Source organism: Procambarus clarkii, chromosome 38 (assembly GCF_040958095.1).
Source record: "Procambarus clarkii isolate CNS0578487 chromosome 38, FALCON_Pclarkii_2.0, whole genome shotgun sequence".
NCBI lineage: Eukaryota > Metazoa > Arthropoda > Malacostraca > Decapoda > Cambaridae > Procambarus > Procambarus clarkii.
Genome location: NC_091187.1, coordinates 36,825,056 through 36,842,830, shown reverse-complemented (window position 1 = coordinate 36,842,830; position 17,775 = coordinate 36,825,056). Strand labels below are relative to the sequence as shown.

General features: G+C 42.3%; 1 protein-coding gene across 1 annotated transcript in view; it reads left to right on the top strand.

The window, feature by feature from the left end:
- The window catches only part of LOC138372424 (tripartite motif-containing protein 59-like), a 60,017-nt gene that overhangs the window by 5,223 nt on the left and 37,019 nt on the right, over positions 1–17,775 (top strand). The window contains exon 2 of the mRNA XM_069337912.1: positions 1,371–1,441. Coding sequence (XP_069194013.1) covers positions 1,436–1,441 — 6 coding nt within the window. The 5' untranslated portion in view covers positions 1,371–1,435. The remainder of the gene's footprint in view (positions 1–1,370; positions 1,442–17,775) is intronic.

Here is a 17,775-nt window from a genome sequence, read left to right as displayed (position 1 = left end):
AGCTGCCTGGCAGGAAGGTGGGCAGGGCAAGTGGGTGGGCAGATGGGTGGGTGAGCTGGGTGGGTAGCTGCCTGGCAGGAAGGTGGGTGAGTGGGTGGGCTGGATGGTTGGCAGGAAAGTGGGCAGAGCAAGTGGGCGGGCAGACAGGTGGGTGAGCGGGTGGGCTGGATGGCTGGCAGGAAAGTGGGCTGGATGAACGGATGGCAGGAAGAAGGGTTTGATGGTTGGCAGATGGGTGGAGGAGCAGGTTTGCAGGTGGGTGGACACCCATCACACCCGCTCCTATTACACCCACTCCAGCCTCCCTGCTTGCCTACCCACCCCTCCCCCCTACCAGCCTCCCTGCTTGCCTACCCACCCTCCCCCCTACCAGCCTCCCTGCTTGCCTACCCACCCCTCCCCCCTACCAGCCTCCCTGCTTGCCTACCCACCCTCCCCCCCTACCAGCCTCCCTGCTTGCCTATCCACCCCTCCCCCCTACCAGCCTCCCTGCTTGCCTACCCACCCCTCCCCCCTACCAGCCTCCCTGCTTGCCTACCCACCCCTCCCCCCTACCAGCCTCCCTGCTTGCCTACCCACCCCTCCCCCCTACCAGCCTCCCTGCTTGCCTACCCACCCCTCCCCCCTACCAGCCTCCCTGCTTGCCTACCCACCCCTCCCCCCTACCAGCCTCCCTGCTTGCCTACCCACCCTCCCCCCCTACCAGCCTCCCTGCTTGCCTACCCACCCTTCCCCCCTACCAGCCTCCCTGCTTGCCTACCCACCCCTTCCCCCTACCAGCCTCCCTGCTTGACTCCCTCCTTCCATCCCTCTCTGTTAGACAGGGTCCCTCCTTGCCCTCCTTACCTTCCTTACCCTCCTTACTCCTGCCCACCCTCCTTACTCCTGCCCACCCTCCTTACTCCTGCGTATCCTCCTCCTTACTCCTGCCCACCCTCCTTACTCCTGCCCACCCTCCTTACTCCTGCCCACCCTCCTTACTCCTGCCCACCCTCCTTACTCCTGCGTATCCTCCTCCTTACTCCTACCCACCCTCCTTACTCCTGCCCACCCTCCTTACTCCTGCCCCACCTTCCTTACTCTTGCCCACCCTCCTTACTCCTGCCCACCCTCCTTACTCCTGCCCACCCTCCTTACTCTTGCCCACCCTCCTTACTCCTGCCCACCCTCCTTACTCCTGCCCACCCTCCTTACTCCTGCCCACCCTCCTTACTCCTGCCCACCCTCCTTACTCCTGCCCACCCTCCTTACTCCTGCTCAAAGCACAATACCTAAAAAAAAAATATTAAATTTTTATAAATATTTACTGTGTTTTGGTAGGAAAATTTTAGTCATAGAAACCTTAAATTTGTTTTATTTTGCCCTAATAGGTAATACTGCTTCCAGTCTCTGCTCGGCTACCCAGGACGATAGCAAACACAACTTCTGTCCATTAATGATGGTAAGGACAATTTTATTCTTACTGTACTACCAGTGTGTGTGTTTATTATGTTGATGTCAATAACCAGTGATTGTGAGTGTATTAATGTTGGTGTTGTCATCAACCAGTGATGGTGAGCGTATTAAGGGGCCTGGTGCATGGGCACCAAAACTTCCTTATACACACTCAATTTGTTTTGTGCATAATCCTCATGGCACATGCTCCAATTGTTCCTTATAAATCAACATCACAACATGAACGAAAAAAGTAAACAAAAAAATCACAATATCATATTGCTATAAATATTTTACAATGTCACCAATTGTTATTTTATTCATTATGATCTCAGAATGGCTTACAACGTTCAATTGCTAATGAGAAAATTATTGTTTTGGAGTATAGTTTACTGTAAAACATTTTTTGAGTGGGGCCATCCAAATATGTGCCAAATTTATACGCAAAATATTTCTAGGATTCACTAGGAACCTTATCACTAAGAACTTTGCACATAATCTGTAAAAATGATGAGAATCGGTCAGAAACTGAATTTTTTATTAAGTCTCAAAGATGAAAATGTTTTTCACAGAGAAAAAGGCATTTAAAGTTCTCGACAATGAATATAGTACTTCTAATTTATGACATATCTTTTAGGTTATAATTAAGATTGCTCGGCATTTGTACTCGAATATGTAAAAGTTGTAGGTCAATATGTGTTGAAATGAAGTCATGAAAAATTTCGCTCCCCTCCCCCCCCCCCCCCAAAAAAAAATATAGGGATAATTGAAAAACAGACACTGGGCCCCTTAACCCTCAAACTGCTAGGGGCCCAAATGGAATTCACACCCACAGGTGCAACAAAAAAAAATCCAAAAAATTCTTTCGTCTTATAGAAGTGTTCATTTTTGTTCCCTGATCACGGAAAAACAAAAAAAAAATCGTAGGTGGCATATTTTAGCCGCAATAGGGTAGGGAAGTGTGGCAAAAAAGGGGCGTTGGCAGAGCCTTCGCCAGACGAGGTCTTCTCCTCCCGAGCTGTCAGACGGCAGTTGCCACAAATATATTATTACCTAATTATTTCAATGTCTCTGATTGATTTTTTCTTAGTTTTTTTACAGTAATATTATTCCATACAGTGAATTGTGGTATATTTATATAATAAAATGTGTGAACCATCGTTGTACTCAAAATTATGGTGTGCATATTAGTGATTCAATTATTATGTTCATAAAACAATAAACAAATAGTTTTGCTGTTGTTACACTATATACACAGGTTATGTATAAGTATCTGCATGTTTTGTACACCATGACGAACTACTAAGTTGGTCTTGTGAGTCAAAAAGCAACGAGGAGTGACCGCCAAACACCAGCGAGACACTCGCTGCCACTCCCTCCTTCAACAACACCTCACTCCCCCTCATTCTCCTCCCACAATACTGTTTTTGCATTTATTCACTATACACAGACGTTATATATACGTATTTACATGTTTTGTTCACCATAACTGTACAACTAAGCTTGTATGGTGAGTAAAGGCACAAAGACGTAGCTACTCACACAGTCAGCTGATCGGCGGCCGCCCTCAAGGCCAGATGCACTAATATTTCTCCTCCAACAATATTGTTTGTGGTGTTATTACGCTATATACACACATTATATATAAGTATCTACCTGTTTTATTCACCATACCTGTACAAATAAGCTGGTATGGTGCCCAAAGACCATAGTGGCCATCAGTAAACAACATGCCAAGTCGTGCAGACGACGCTCCTCCCTCGCCAAAATGGCGGCTCCCAACCTACTCCTCTCGCCGTTATCTCACACTATACACACGTTATATATAAGTATCTACATTTGTGTTCACCATAGCGAACCAGTAAGCTGGTATAGTGAGTGCAGTCAATAAATGGTAGCCACACACAGTCAGAAGACTACGCCACAACCCTCCCTCCACAGCCTAACTCCTCCCTCCATGGAGCACAGCGCTAAATATCACCACAATCCTGCTATTATCAGAATCCTGGTCAGTTTTATCACAGTCAGGGGGCTTCAGTAATACTATCACTGCTAAATAATAGCAGTATCATATATATTATGGCATTTGTAGGGGATGCTGTGGTCACAAGCTGAACAGTGGTGCTGTGAGCTCGTGCTGCGTGCGCCAGCCTTGGTGGCTTGCTCAATACTGGCGCTGTAACACCCAAGAATGTTGGCCTGGATTTTTTTTCTAGGTGGCATCTGGCAACTATCAATCGTGGCTGTACTATAGCTGCCCCTATCCCAGGCGGGGCATTTAAATTATAGCGCTAGACATGAAATCATATATAAATGATGTGCGCGGTTTCGGTTTTGTCACTGATATCATTTATATATCATATGCGTGGTTTGAGGGTTAACTGTCTAACAGTAGGTTAGACATATAAATAAATGAGATTGGGTGGATATAAATAGGAACGGCCTCATATGGGCCAATAGATCTTCTGCAGTTACCTTCATTCTTATGATATAACGAAACACACACACACACATATATATATATATATATATATATATATATATATATATATATATATATATATATATATATATATATATATATATATATATATATATATATATATATATATATATATTGCAATAACTTTATTACCCATTTATTAGTGATAAGGCTCTCATCTGGTCCTCATTCATGATTGCAAGCTAAATGGACAAAGAGAATAGTGTTTGAACTCTGCAAATAAATCTGCCAAAAATAATCAAAGTCACAACTTTAGCCATGTGTGGATGATTAGCATGTTGACCAATTTTGTTCAAACTTCACATGGTTAGTGCCGGGTATGTATTCTCCAAGATGTAGAAGTCACAACAAAATCCACATAGAAACAAAAGAGAAAAAAAAAAAAAAAAAAAAAAAGTAGTTGTCGTCTTTTTGTATAAAGGGGCATAAGAAATATTTCCATTGGGTAATGCATTTATATGATACATAGTAGAATACAGCATAATAACATACTAACTCATTATTATGTGTGAAATCTGGCCCTTTAGGTGACACCAGTGGCATATCCACTTTGTCGACCCTCTTTACTACTACTCATTATCTTTGTGTGTCGGACAGGTGCTTGCATCTCTTTATTCCTGATTTCCAGATAATAGGATGTGTTATTGTTGTTATCAGAACAGGTTGCCGCCAGATGCGCACGCATTTATAAAAAAATAAATTGTAAAAAATTAATTTTTTAACATATTGGGATGAAATTTTCATGACACTGATGCCAAATAAAAGAAGATTTTTAGAAATTTTTCACTCTTTTTCATATTTGGAAAAGCCTCCACATGCACTGGGTCCCTTAATTATGATGTTGTCATTAACTAGTGATGGTAAATGTATTAACTGTTAAACTGCACAACATGTCATATTACGTGTTGAGTAAGTTACGCAAAAGTGCGCAACACATCATATGACGTGATGGAGTATCACATAACATTTGAATGGCCAGTGGGGTAGGGGGGGGCCATACCCTGTCCAGGGGCTATAGAACACAGCCGCCATTTTGTACAAAAATCCAGCTCTCGCCACTAATGTATGGGAGGCCTCAGTTACCCAGCAGTCACCATGGCGAGCGCATGGCCAAATGCCTCCGAGGCACGCACCACGCGATCACTTACCCAAGAGCAAATAACTAGTGATTTTTTTTTCTGATGATGAGGAAAGTGATTTTGATGACTCTGACATTGATAAGGACTACACACAAATGACCGATCATAGTAGCACAGACAGTGAATATGAGATACAGTCTCCTCCCATGGCGAGGCCTACATGCTTACCAGTGCCGGCTCGCCCAGTGTCTACTCCAATTCACCCACGACCACACAGTTCTTGTGCTTATTTAGAGTATGAGGATATTTTGGGCCACGAGTCAGAGGAAGGTGACTCTCTTTCTGGTTTTAATGAAGTGGATTCAGAGCATAGTATTACCACGCCTGTCGCTTGTGCCAGTGGTGTTACTGTACCAAGCAAAATTTTGTCGCGTCAGCAGCGTCTCGCCCAGCCAAGCGCCGCCGCATGGCACCACATGAGGAATCAAGACCCTCATGTTCACGTGATTTTACCTCACGTTCACGTAGCACCCGTACTTTGTGTAGACAGGCTTCAGCTCCTGGTCCACGGTGTGCAACGATTCCTCGCCGTGATGTCGCTGTTTCGTCTCAGCGGCACCAGGTGTACACCTGGTGTACGGGTTAAACTTGTGATCACAGCATCGCCTAAAAATGTCAAAATATATATGTAACTCCCATTATTTGTGATGATAGTATTCGTTATGGTGAGCACAAATGTAGATACTTTTGTATAATATGTGCATATAGTGTAATAACAGCATAAATATTTTTTTATTGTTTAAGCACTGCACTGCACAATGCACCTTGAGACTCTAGATTGGTGGTGCGCAAGGCGTCTAAGGGCGCTCGTAGGTATAGCGTAGCATTCAAAGCTCTCGCTGCTACATGGGATTGACATCAGCTTCCTCGGGGCTTTCGTAAACAGACGCCATATAAAAAAAAATCATGGGCAACATTCCGGGTATGAGAGCCTCAGTACTGAGTGAGCAACTAAGGCTGGCTAAATGCACTTTTGTTCAGCTTGTTACCACAGCATCACCTAAAAATGTTAAAATATATATATAACTGGTATTATTTAGCCATGATAGTATTACAGAAGAGCCTGACTGTGATAGAGACTGTACAATGTTCAGATATCAGTGAATCAATGCTGTTCAAGATGTTCACAGCACTAGCCACAGCACACTGCCATTATTTCATCCATGTAAGAATCTATAAACGACTTCTAAGGTTCCTTAGAAAATAAAAACCACGTGGAAAATTATTCATTTACAGGATATAGTGACCAGGATTCTGATAATAGCAGGATTGTGGTGAGAATTAGCGATGTGAGTAGTATGGTGGAAGGAGTAATCTTGGTGAGGAGGGAGGGAGAGGAGGCGTTGTCTGCTGGTTGTGTGGCAACATGGTATTGTCTGCACTCATCATACCAGCTTAGTGGTTCGTTATGGTGAACACAAATGTATATACTTAAATATAACGTGTGTATATAGTGTATAACAGCAAAAGAGTATAATGGGAGGAACCATTTTGGTGAGGAAGGTAGCATCTTCTGCTGTGTGACTTGTCAAGCAGTTTTTTGTTGCCATTATGTTGTTTGGACATCATATCAGCTTAGTTGTTGTTACGGTGAACAAAACGTGTAGATACTTTTATATAACATGTTTATATAACCTATTATAGGTATAGGTTAAGTAATAATTGTAATTACGAAGCAATAAGATGCTTATCTTAACATACTAAGAAGGTTAGGTAAGGTCAGTGTTTTCTATGAAGCTTTTCAAGGTAAACTAGTATGTTTAGTATGTCACATATGCACGTATTAAATAATGTTCAAGTCAATATTGACTAAGAAAGTGCGAGAAATGGTTGAGGTGTGGCAGGGCTGGCTTGTTTTTTGAACTCACCATACCAACTTAGTGGTTTGCTATGGTGAACACAGATGGAGTACTTATATATAACGTGTATGTATAGAGTGTATCATCCTTTGCAGATGACACTAGGATTTTCATGAGAGTAGGCAACATAGAGGACACGGCAAACCTCCAATCAGATGTAGATCAGGTCTTTCTATGGGCTACAGAAAATAATATGGTGTTTAACGAGGATAAGTTCCAGCTCATGCGCTACGGAAAAATTGAAAATATAAAAACAGAAACCACGTACAAAACTCAGGCAAATCATAACATAGAACGAAAAGGCAATGTAAAGGATCTGGGTGTACTCATGTCGGAAGACCTTACCTTTAAAGAACACAATAAAGTAGCCGTCACAACTGCAAGAAAAATGACAGGTTGGATAACAAGAACTTTTCACACTAGAGATGCTATACCGATGATGATACTTTTCAAAACGCTTGTGCTCTCTAGAGTGGAGTACTGCTGCACAATGACAGCCCCTTTCAAAGCTGGAGAAATTGCTGACCTGGAGAGCGTGCAGAGATCCTTGACTGCTAGAATCCACTCAGTAAAACACCTAAACTATTGGGACCGACTAAAGAGCCTAAAACTGTACTCCCTTGAGCGCAGGCGGGAGAGGTACATAATAATTTACACGTGGAAAATATTAGAGGGGCTGGTCCCAAACCTGCACACAGAAATAACATCTCATGAGACAAGAAGACATGGCAGGATGTGCAGAATACCCCGGTTGAAAAGCAGAGGTGCAACAGGTACTCTGAGAGAGAACTCTGTCAACATCAGAGGCCCGAGACTGTTCAACACACTTCCACTACACATAAGGGGCATAACTGGCCGACCCCTCACAGTGTTCAAGAGAGAACTGGATAAGCACCTCCAAAGGATACCTGATCAACCAGGCTGTGACGCATACGTCAGGCTGCGAGCAGCCGCGTCTAACAGCCTGGTTCATCAGTTCAGCAACCAGGAGGCCTGGTCGACGACCGGGCCGCGGGGACACTAAGCCCCGGAAGCACCTCAAGGTAACCTCAAGGTAACCAAGGTAGTGTAATAACAGCAAAAGTAGTATGTTGAGAGAAGCCATTTTGGTGAGGGAGGTAGCGTTGTTTCCTAGCATCGTTTACTGTGCGACTTCCTCCTCCCACAATAAGTATTGTGGGAGGAGGAATGTTGGTGAGTATGGTGTTGAAGGAGTGAGGGCTGGCTGGGTGTGGCAGCCCTCTTTTGTTTTTTGAGCTCACAATACCAACTTAGTGGTTCGTTATAGTGAACACATATGTAGATAGGTATATACAATGTATGTATATATAGTAATAACAGCAAAAACACTGATTTATCGTAGAATATATAATATATATATGTCACATACATGAGCCCCATAATTTTGAGCAAAGAAATGTTCCACACATTGAACTATACAAATTCCACAAATTACACACTTTTGAAAATATATTACAGCAAAAAGCAGAGAAAAAACGAATTAGAAACATCAAAATACAGTAATTATGAAACTTTATTTTCACGGTAACTGCTGTCCTATGGGGTGACGGGGTCAAGTGACCCCGAGCACTCCATCGCTCAGCACCCGTAATTTGCTCAACTTCCCAGCTCCATCACAGCTAAAGTATGTCACATACAATATTTTTTTTTATGTTTCCCGTAATCAGAGGCTTCATTTTAATTAACAATATAAGAAGAAACAAAAAATTTTGGGAAAGAATTTATTTTTGACACACCACAGGGGTGTCATATTTTAATGCAGAGCAGTGCAGTGGTTAATGAACATAATAATTGAATCACTATGTATATGATACTTTTGAGTATAACGATAGTTCACATATTTTATTATATAAATATATCATACTACACTATTGGCTGTGCAGGTGAGAGCTGTGTACTACAGTACACAGCTCTCACCTGCCCTGCCATGCCGGACTAGGCCATCACCATCAGTGGAACAACACAAATGAACATTTGTATGTTCCACTGAACATTTAGCGCCGAATGCAATTCGTTCAGACTGGAAATTCATTAGAATGGAGTTCGTTAGCGTGAGAATGCACTGTATTTGAAAAAAAAATGCAAGAGTAGAGAAGTGATTGCAAATATTATTCAGGAGATAATTAAGTAATAAAATTTAGCAGATATAATATTAAAAATAATAAACAATAGAACTGGGAAGTTAGATAATTAATCAAATTAAGATTTCATAAGTAAACAAATTGAGATTCAAATAATTAATCTACTAGAATACAAATAATTAGCTAAGTTAAGAATTAGAATAATATTGGTAATATGGTAATATTACCATAAATCATATGGTAATATTACAAGCTGGGCAAGTCTATGCAATATAAACAGGCCAAAAAAAAAGAGAGGAAAACAAAATGAGAATTAGACAATTAAATTAAGATTATGAATAAATATATAGATTCGGATTCAAAATAATTAATAAATAGGATACAGATAATTAATCAAATTAAAAATTCAGTAATCTCTTAAGATTGTAGTACAGTAATATCATATGGTAATAAGACAAGCTGGATAAGGGTAAGCAATAGAAACAGACATGTATGGGCTGGAGACACTGATGTACTTAAAGTTTAACCCCTCAACTGCTCGGCTTCCAAATATGGCAACCAGTGCGCACGAAATAAATTCTCTGGACAAAATTATTTTTTGTTTTCAAAGTGTCAAAAACACTTCCCTGAATATTGGTATAGTAACAGAAATTCTAAATTGTACTTTGGCTGCTATGGGGTCCGTAAGTTGGTGCTTGACGTCATCATTCCCCGTTTGCCCATTGCGTACACTCCCGGGGCAGGATGTGCGCGCTGCCGCGAATATATATTTTTTTAATTTTTTGTGCATAGTTCCAAATATAATTTATTTGTTTTTACATGCCAATCCTATGTATAATGAGCAAGTACACTATATTACGGCAGTAGAACATCTGTACTGTTCGTAAACACTGTTACGTGCATCACAAAAGTGTTCACTTATCCTGCACATATTTGCAATGTATCATGATAATATATTTATATTTACACTCTGTATACACACTATACAGTATCACACACTATATACATACACCATAAACACATTCAGTACTCTGTGAATGTGTGATATGCTGCGAAACAGCCAACGGGGCACAGTGGCACCTTTCACTCCACGCACCAGGTACTGATGCATCTTCGCTTTTGTTCTCTGCGGGTAGTGTTCCTGCATACTATACACGCATGTTTACCCTTCTCCCGTGATGCTGAGCCTGGCATATACTCGAGCATGTGTACTCCGAAGTTCTCGTTATCCCACAGTTTGTCTGGAGCTGTGTGTGGCAATGTTGCTTGCACCCCACACAGTGCAACGGAGCCCTCCTTGCCATACTTTACTAGCAGCTGTGACACAACACCAGCACTGAATGTACGTATTGACGGTTCCCTGCCAGATTTTACCAGGTACATATTGAAGCAGTTGAGCACTGCAACATCTATTAGGTGGGAGAACTTTTTCGTCCACTTCACAGACTTGCACACGCACTCCACTGCACCAAGCATCATGTCTCATTTATCGATGAGGCGCATGTTCACGTTATAGTCTATGACACAGTCTGGTTTATACATGGGGAAGCGCACTTGAAAGTGGACTTTGCCACTGTCCAACATGGCATCAGTGTGAATTGTTGTCAGCATATTCACCTTACATCTGTCCCTCCACCGCACTGATAACGTATTGTCACACTTACGCAACCGGCAATCACCCACTGAAATACCAATGCCAGACACTGGCATTTCCCTCCTGTGGGCCTTCACAGTGCCACATATGCCAGTGTTGTGGGCAAGGAGGTATCTGGTCAACAAAGGCCTTGTATAGTAGTTGTCGGTGAACAGGATATGCCCCCTGTTCAGCAACGGTTCCATGAGGGTTTTTACGACACTGCCGGAGAACCCGCGTGGATCTTTAACTGGTATGTCGACGTCTGCACCTGAATACAGAATCATGTACATGACGATACTAGTTTCACAGTCGCATAGCATGAAAAACTTTAGTCCAAATCAGTACCGCTTTGATGGGATGTACTGCTTGAACGCAAGTCGCCCCTTGAAGAGTACAAGCGATTCATCAATCATTACATTCTGTCCTAGTACAAAATAGTGACAGAACTTGCCTCTCATGTCACTGAAAACCTTCCGCACCTTCTAAAGTCTGTCGTGTCTTTCCTCATTTGCATTATTTTCAAAGAGCAGGCACCTGAGAATCAACAGGAACCTATCACGTGACATGTATCTGTTGAACACTGGGGATGGAACAAGGCAGTCTTTGCTCCAATAATCCTGGATGACGTGTTTCGTGGTATTTCATCATCATGTTCGCTGCGAGAAACACGTACATTTCGTCAATTGTGGAGTCCTTCCATTGTGTCAGGTGAGAGGCAGGTAAAATGCCGGCGTTTTTGAGGCTGTGAGCTTATCTGTTTGTCTCAGTCACAAGATGGGTCATGAATTCATTATCGATATATGCCAAGAAATAGTCTATTTCAGTCATATCGTCACCTGTATACGGAATAATGATGTCATTCCAGTATCGGTACCTTCAAAAGTTGGTATTTGTGGGAGTAATGTGTCACAATCCTCCCACACAAGCAAACCTGTGGGTTTGGTTTTGGCGCCAACACCTCCACGAGCACCAAAAACACGGCTCCGTCGTCTTGTGCTTGAGCTGTGTGTAGGTATGGAAGGAGATGAGGCTGTTCTGCGTATCGTAGGCCTACCACGGACACCTGATGTAGAGGGAACACTGTCGTCATTGTCCTCTGGCTGCATGATACGCTGCCGCTTGTCGCAGCGTGTTGCTGGGGCAGCAAAACCCCGCCTGGTAGACATTAAAGAAAGATTTGTGTGGGACCAATAGTCAATTCATCCCTCATGTTTATGTTTGGTGAAGAGTATCACTCATTCTCAACAATTTTGTAACGTAATCGTGTGTTCCCATAGTTAATAAGTGTAAAATAATCAGGAGTTGTTCAGTAAAACCCACATGTAAAGATTTAACCCACAGTGCATTTATTTTACAACTTAAGAACATACGAATAAAGGTAACTACAGAAGGCCTATTGGCCCATACGAGGTATCTCCTATTTAAAACAACCCAATCCCAATCATATACATGTCCAACCCACATTTGAAACAAACAAGGTGACCCCACCTCCACCACATTACGCGGTAATTGGCTCCACAAATCAACAACCCTATTACCGAACCAGTATTCACCCAGGTCTTTCCTAAATCCAAACTTATCCAATTTATACCCCACTGTTTTGTGTTCTGTCTTATGTTGATACTTTTAATACCCTATTAATATCTCCATTATTATGTCCATTCATCCACTTGTAAGCCTCTATCATGTCACCCCTAACTCTTCGCCTTTCCAGTGAATGCAATTTACGCTTTATTAATCTTTCTTCATACGACAGGTTTCTAATTTGGAGGATTAACTTTGTCATCTTACGTTGGACACGTCGAAGTGAATTTATATCCATTCTAAAGTACGGTGACCAAAACTGAACTGCATAATCTAAATAGGGCCTAACCAGAGCAAGATATAGCTGAAGAACAACACCAGGTGTCTTGTTACTAACGCTTCGATTAATGAATCCCAGTGTCCAATTTGCATTATTACGAATATTTACTGTTACTGCCACTTTGGGCCAGTAACCGGGTTCTTGCTGTTATAACCTCTTCATCTATATCCAACCTCAAGTTGGTGATAAGCATTCAAGTACTGGTTGTGGTAAGTAGTAGTGCAAAGAATAAAGGGGGGGAGTGGATGAACAATACACACTTACACCTTCACCAATATATAAATACCTTCACCACTATATATATATTATAATAAAGTATTACTACACGTATTTACAATAGTGTCTTTCACTCAGGACACAATACATCAGCAGTGTTCTTGGAATCCTGGCGAATCCATTTTCCAGTATGACGAGAAAAATGGATGTTAGTGTAGTCTCTCTAGGGCTTCAAATCTCTTCAGATGTGATAGGAAACACCGGCTTTAGGGTGGGGTCAGCCTCTACATCAAAGACACACTCATCTGTACTGAGCTGCTAAACACCTCAAATGATATGGTGGAAGTGCTGATAGTCAAAATAGAGATCCTAAATGTAGTTGTTGTCCTTGTATATAAGTCACCGGAGGCAAACCCTCAGCAGTTTAAAGACCAACTAATGAAAATAGAGCACTGCTTGGAAAACCTCACAAATCCAGCTCCGAACATCATCCTGCTTGGGGACTTCAACCTACGGCACCTGAAATGGAAGCACCTGGCTAATACAGTAATATCAGAAAGAATACCAGGAAGTAGCCTAAATGAGCAGGCACATGCAAATGACCTGCTACGGATGTGCGATAGGTTTGCCTTAAACCAGCAAATAGTAGAACCAACTAGGAAGGAGAACACGCTGGACCTCATTTTCACTAATAATAATGAGTTGATCGGGAACATAATGATTACAAATACCTGTTACTCAGATCACAACTTAATTGAAGTTCTGACAACCATGGGAAATGGACCTTCAAAACCAGTCCAGATTCCCGGTGGAGGAGATTTCAGCAAATTCAACTTCAATAATAAACGGATAAACTGGGAGCAAATAAACCAGGACTTCACAGAAATAAACTGGGAAGAACAGCTAGGAAATGCAAACCTGAACCAGTGCCTGGAAAAAATAAGCTCAGTAGCACTAGAAATATGTTCAAACCGCATACCCCTAAGAAAAAAGAGAAAGAGATGCAGATTGGAACGGGAACGTCGTTCCCTATATAGGCGAAGAAAACGAATCGCGGAACAACTTGAGAGTCGCACCCTATCTCAAGAACGGCGAAGAAGGTTAGGTAGAGAAATAGAAACAATTGAACTCAAGCTACAAGAATCATACAAAACCCAGGAGAGGCAAAGAGAGCAAAATGCCATCAGTGAAATAGAGAGAAATCCGAAATATTTTTTCTCCTATGCAAAATCAAGATCAAAAACCACATCTAGTATCGGGCCCCTGCGAAAGGGAGATGGAACTTTCACAGATGACAACAAAGAAATGAGCGAGTTACTGAGGAAGCAGTACGACTCTGTTTTCAGTGAGCCATTAAATGCACTAAAGATTGATAACCCAAATGAATTTTTCATGGATATGATACCAACATCAAATCACATATCAGACGTCGCCCTATCCCCACTAGATTTTGAAGAAGCCATAAACAGTATGTCTATGCACTCTGCACCAGGCCCGGATTCTTGGAACTCCATATTCATCAAGAACTGTAAAAAACCACTATCGCAGGCCCTTCACATTCTGTGGAGACAAAGTCTAGATACTGGCGTTATCCCTGACATACTAAAAACAGCAGAGATAGCACCACTCCATAAAGGAGGAAATAAGGCAGAGGCAAAAAATTACAGACCGATAGCACTAACATCGCACATCATAAAAATTTTTGAGAGAGTGCTAAGAAGTAAGATCACAAAATACATGGAATCACAGCATCTCCATAACCCCGGACAACATGGTTTCAGAACAGGGCGCTCTTGCCTGTCGCAGTTGCTGGACCACTATGATATGGCATTAGATGCTATGGAAGACAAACAAAACGCTGATGTAATTTACACAGATTTCGCAAAAGCTTTTGATAAATGTGACCATGGTGTTATTGCACATAAAATGCGTTCAAAAGGAATTACCGGGAAAATAGGCAGATGGATCTACAATTTCCTGACTGACAGAACCCAATGTGTAATAGCCAACAAAATAAAATCCAGCCCATCAACCGTGAAGAGCTCAGTCCCCCAGGGTACTGTGCTTGCTCCAGTACTTTTTCTCATCCTCATATCGGACATAGACCAGAACACAACCTATAGCACTGTATCATCCTTTGCAGATGACACTAGGATTTTCATGAGAGTTGGCAACATAGAGGACACGGCAAACCTCCAATCAGATGTAGATCAGGTCTTTCTATGGGCTACAGAAAATAATATGGTATTCAACGAGGATAAGTTTCAGCTCATGCGCTACGGAAAAATTGAAAATATAAAAACAGAAACCACGTACAAAACGCAGGCAAATCATAACATAGAACGAAAAGGCAATGTAAAGGACCTGGGTGTACTCATGTCGGAAGACCTTACCTTTAAAGAACACAATAAAGTAGCCGTCACAACTGCAAGAAAAATGACAGGTTGGATAACAAGAACTTTTCACACTAGAGATGCTATACCGATGATGATACTTTTCAAAACGCTTGTGCTATCTAGAGTGGAGTACTGCTGCACAATGACAGCCCCTTTCAATGCTGGAGAAATTGCTGACCTAGAGAGCGTGCAGAGATCCTTTACTGCTAGAATCCACTCAGTAAAACATCTAAATTACTGGGACCGACTAAAGAGCCTAAATCTGTACTCCCTTGAGCGCAGGCGGGAGAGATACATAATAATTTACACGTGGAAAATAATTGAGGGGCTGGTCCCAAACCTGCACACAGAAATAACACCACATGAGACCAGAAGACATGGCAGGACGTGCAGAATACCCCCGTTGAAAAGCAGAGGTGCAACAGGTACTCTGAGAGAGAACTCTATCAACATCAGAGGCCCGAGACTGTTCAACACGCTTCCACTACACATAAGGGGCATAACTGGCAAACCCCTCACAGTGTTCAAGAGAGAACTGGATAAGCACCTCCAAAGGATACCTGATCAACCAGGCTGTGACTCATACGTCAGGCTGCGAGCAGCCGCGTCTAACAGCCTGGTTGATCAGTCCAGCAACCAGGAGGCCTGGTCGACGACCGGGCCGCGGGGACACTAAGCCCCGGAAGCACCTCAAGGTAGCCTCAAGGTAGGTAGGGCAGATAGAATGCCAGTCACATAACAAACAAAAAGCAAAAAAAAAGTTAAGACTGGTATTTGTCTTCACTGAGGTAACTGTAGGATAAGACAGAAAAAACATTTAAAAATATTTTACTTAATAAAAATGACAAACAAATTACAAAACAAAAAATAATATCCAGGCTTGGCTCTAATACAACATGTGCAAAACAAACAATATGAACAATCAAATTTATGTTAAGTTAATGTGCAAATAAAATATGGTGCTAAAATAATATGAGCTAGACTGCATAAACCTGTTACCACACCGAGATATGCCAACAGATCTTTGCAGTAGAGCACTCAGGAGTAATCTGAATCATGGTGGCGGCTGGCTTCTATTTATATGGAACGACAGCCGTCCAGGTGGCGCTGGTATCGTCGATAACTAGGAACCGGCTCACTTTAACTGCTTGTTTCGGCCGGTCTCTTCCTAGAGAGATTACCGTGACACCAGGTACACTTCGTCCACTCCTAATGGCAAACCACTGGCGAGTTCACCTTCACAATGGGGCCAGTCCACACACAACGTATCTTCACGATGTGCCAATACCCCATCTCCACTCTCCAGATACACACTGGCAGAGGGTTTCAGCAACACACTGACAGGGATCTCATATAGTCACATACAGGGGTAGCTAGCACCCTGGCAGAAGTCTCTAGTCGCTCACTAGCAGCACTTCTCAACAGACGCACCATTGTCCTGTCGTCTCGTAACTCTTTCTGGCCAATCCCGGGTATGTCAGGCCATACAACACTGCATACATCAGCAGCTAACATGCTGCTCTTACCGACGGCGGCCACTTAGTCCTGCCCAAGGTGAACTGCCCTCCACGACGCCATCGTCGCCCTTGTCACCTCTGTGAAGATAAAACGTCCTTAGCTAGACAGACAGTATACTAGGTGGCCCTAGGATAACACCCTTTAACCGGGAAATTGACATTGTAAATTGAAGCCACAACCTAGATGGCATTGATCTCGATACGCAACCCACCAGAGGTCATCATCATCGACCTCCTCTTCTACCTGAGGCAGGAAACCAGAACCGTTCACCGATACCACGCCATGATATATTCATAAAGGAATGTAAAGTACCAGTAGCACGAGCACTCAGCATAATATGGAGAAAGAACCTAGATACAGGGGAGATACCAGCAGCACTTAAATCTGCAAATATAGCTCCTTTGCACAAGGGAAGGGGGGGGGGAGTAAAGCCTTGGCAAAAAATTATAGGCCAGTTGCACTAACATCACACATAATAAAAGTGCTTGAAAGAGTGATTAGGAATCAAATTTCTAGTTTTATGGAAAACAATGAGTTGCACAACCCAGGACAACATGGATTTAGAACAGGAAGATCCTGTCTGTCACAGTTACTCAACCACTATGACAAAATCACAGAAGCTCTAGAAGAAAAGCAAAATGCAGATGTTGTATACACAGACTTTGCAAAGGCGTTCGACAAATGTGACCATGAGGTGATAGCACACAAAATGAGGTCAAAGGGAATAACTGGAAAAGTAGGACGCTGGATACTCAATTTCCTGTCGAACAGAACACAAAGAGTAACAGTCAATCAAATAAAATCGAGTCCAAGCAAAGTTAAAAGCTCTGTACCTCGAGGTACAGTCCTTGCACCGCTACTGTTCATTATTCTCATATCAGATATAGACAAAAACACACGTCACATCTTCGTGTCATCCTTTGCAGATGACACAAAAATCAGCATGAAAATTACCTCTGCTGAAGACATTGAAAAATTACAAGCAGATGTCAACAAAGTTTTCGATTGGGCAGCAGAAAATAACATGATGTTTAACAGTGATAAATTTCAGGTACTCAGGTACGGCAAAAATGAGGATCTGAAACATAATACAGGGTACAAAACACAA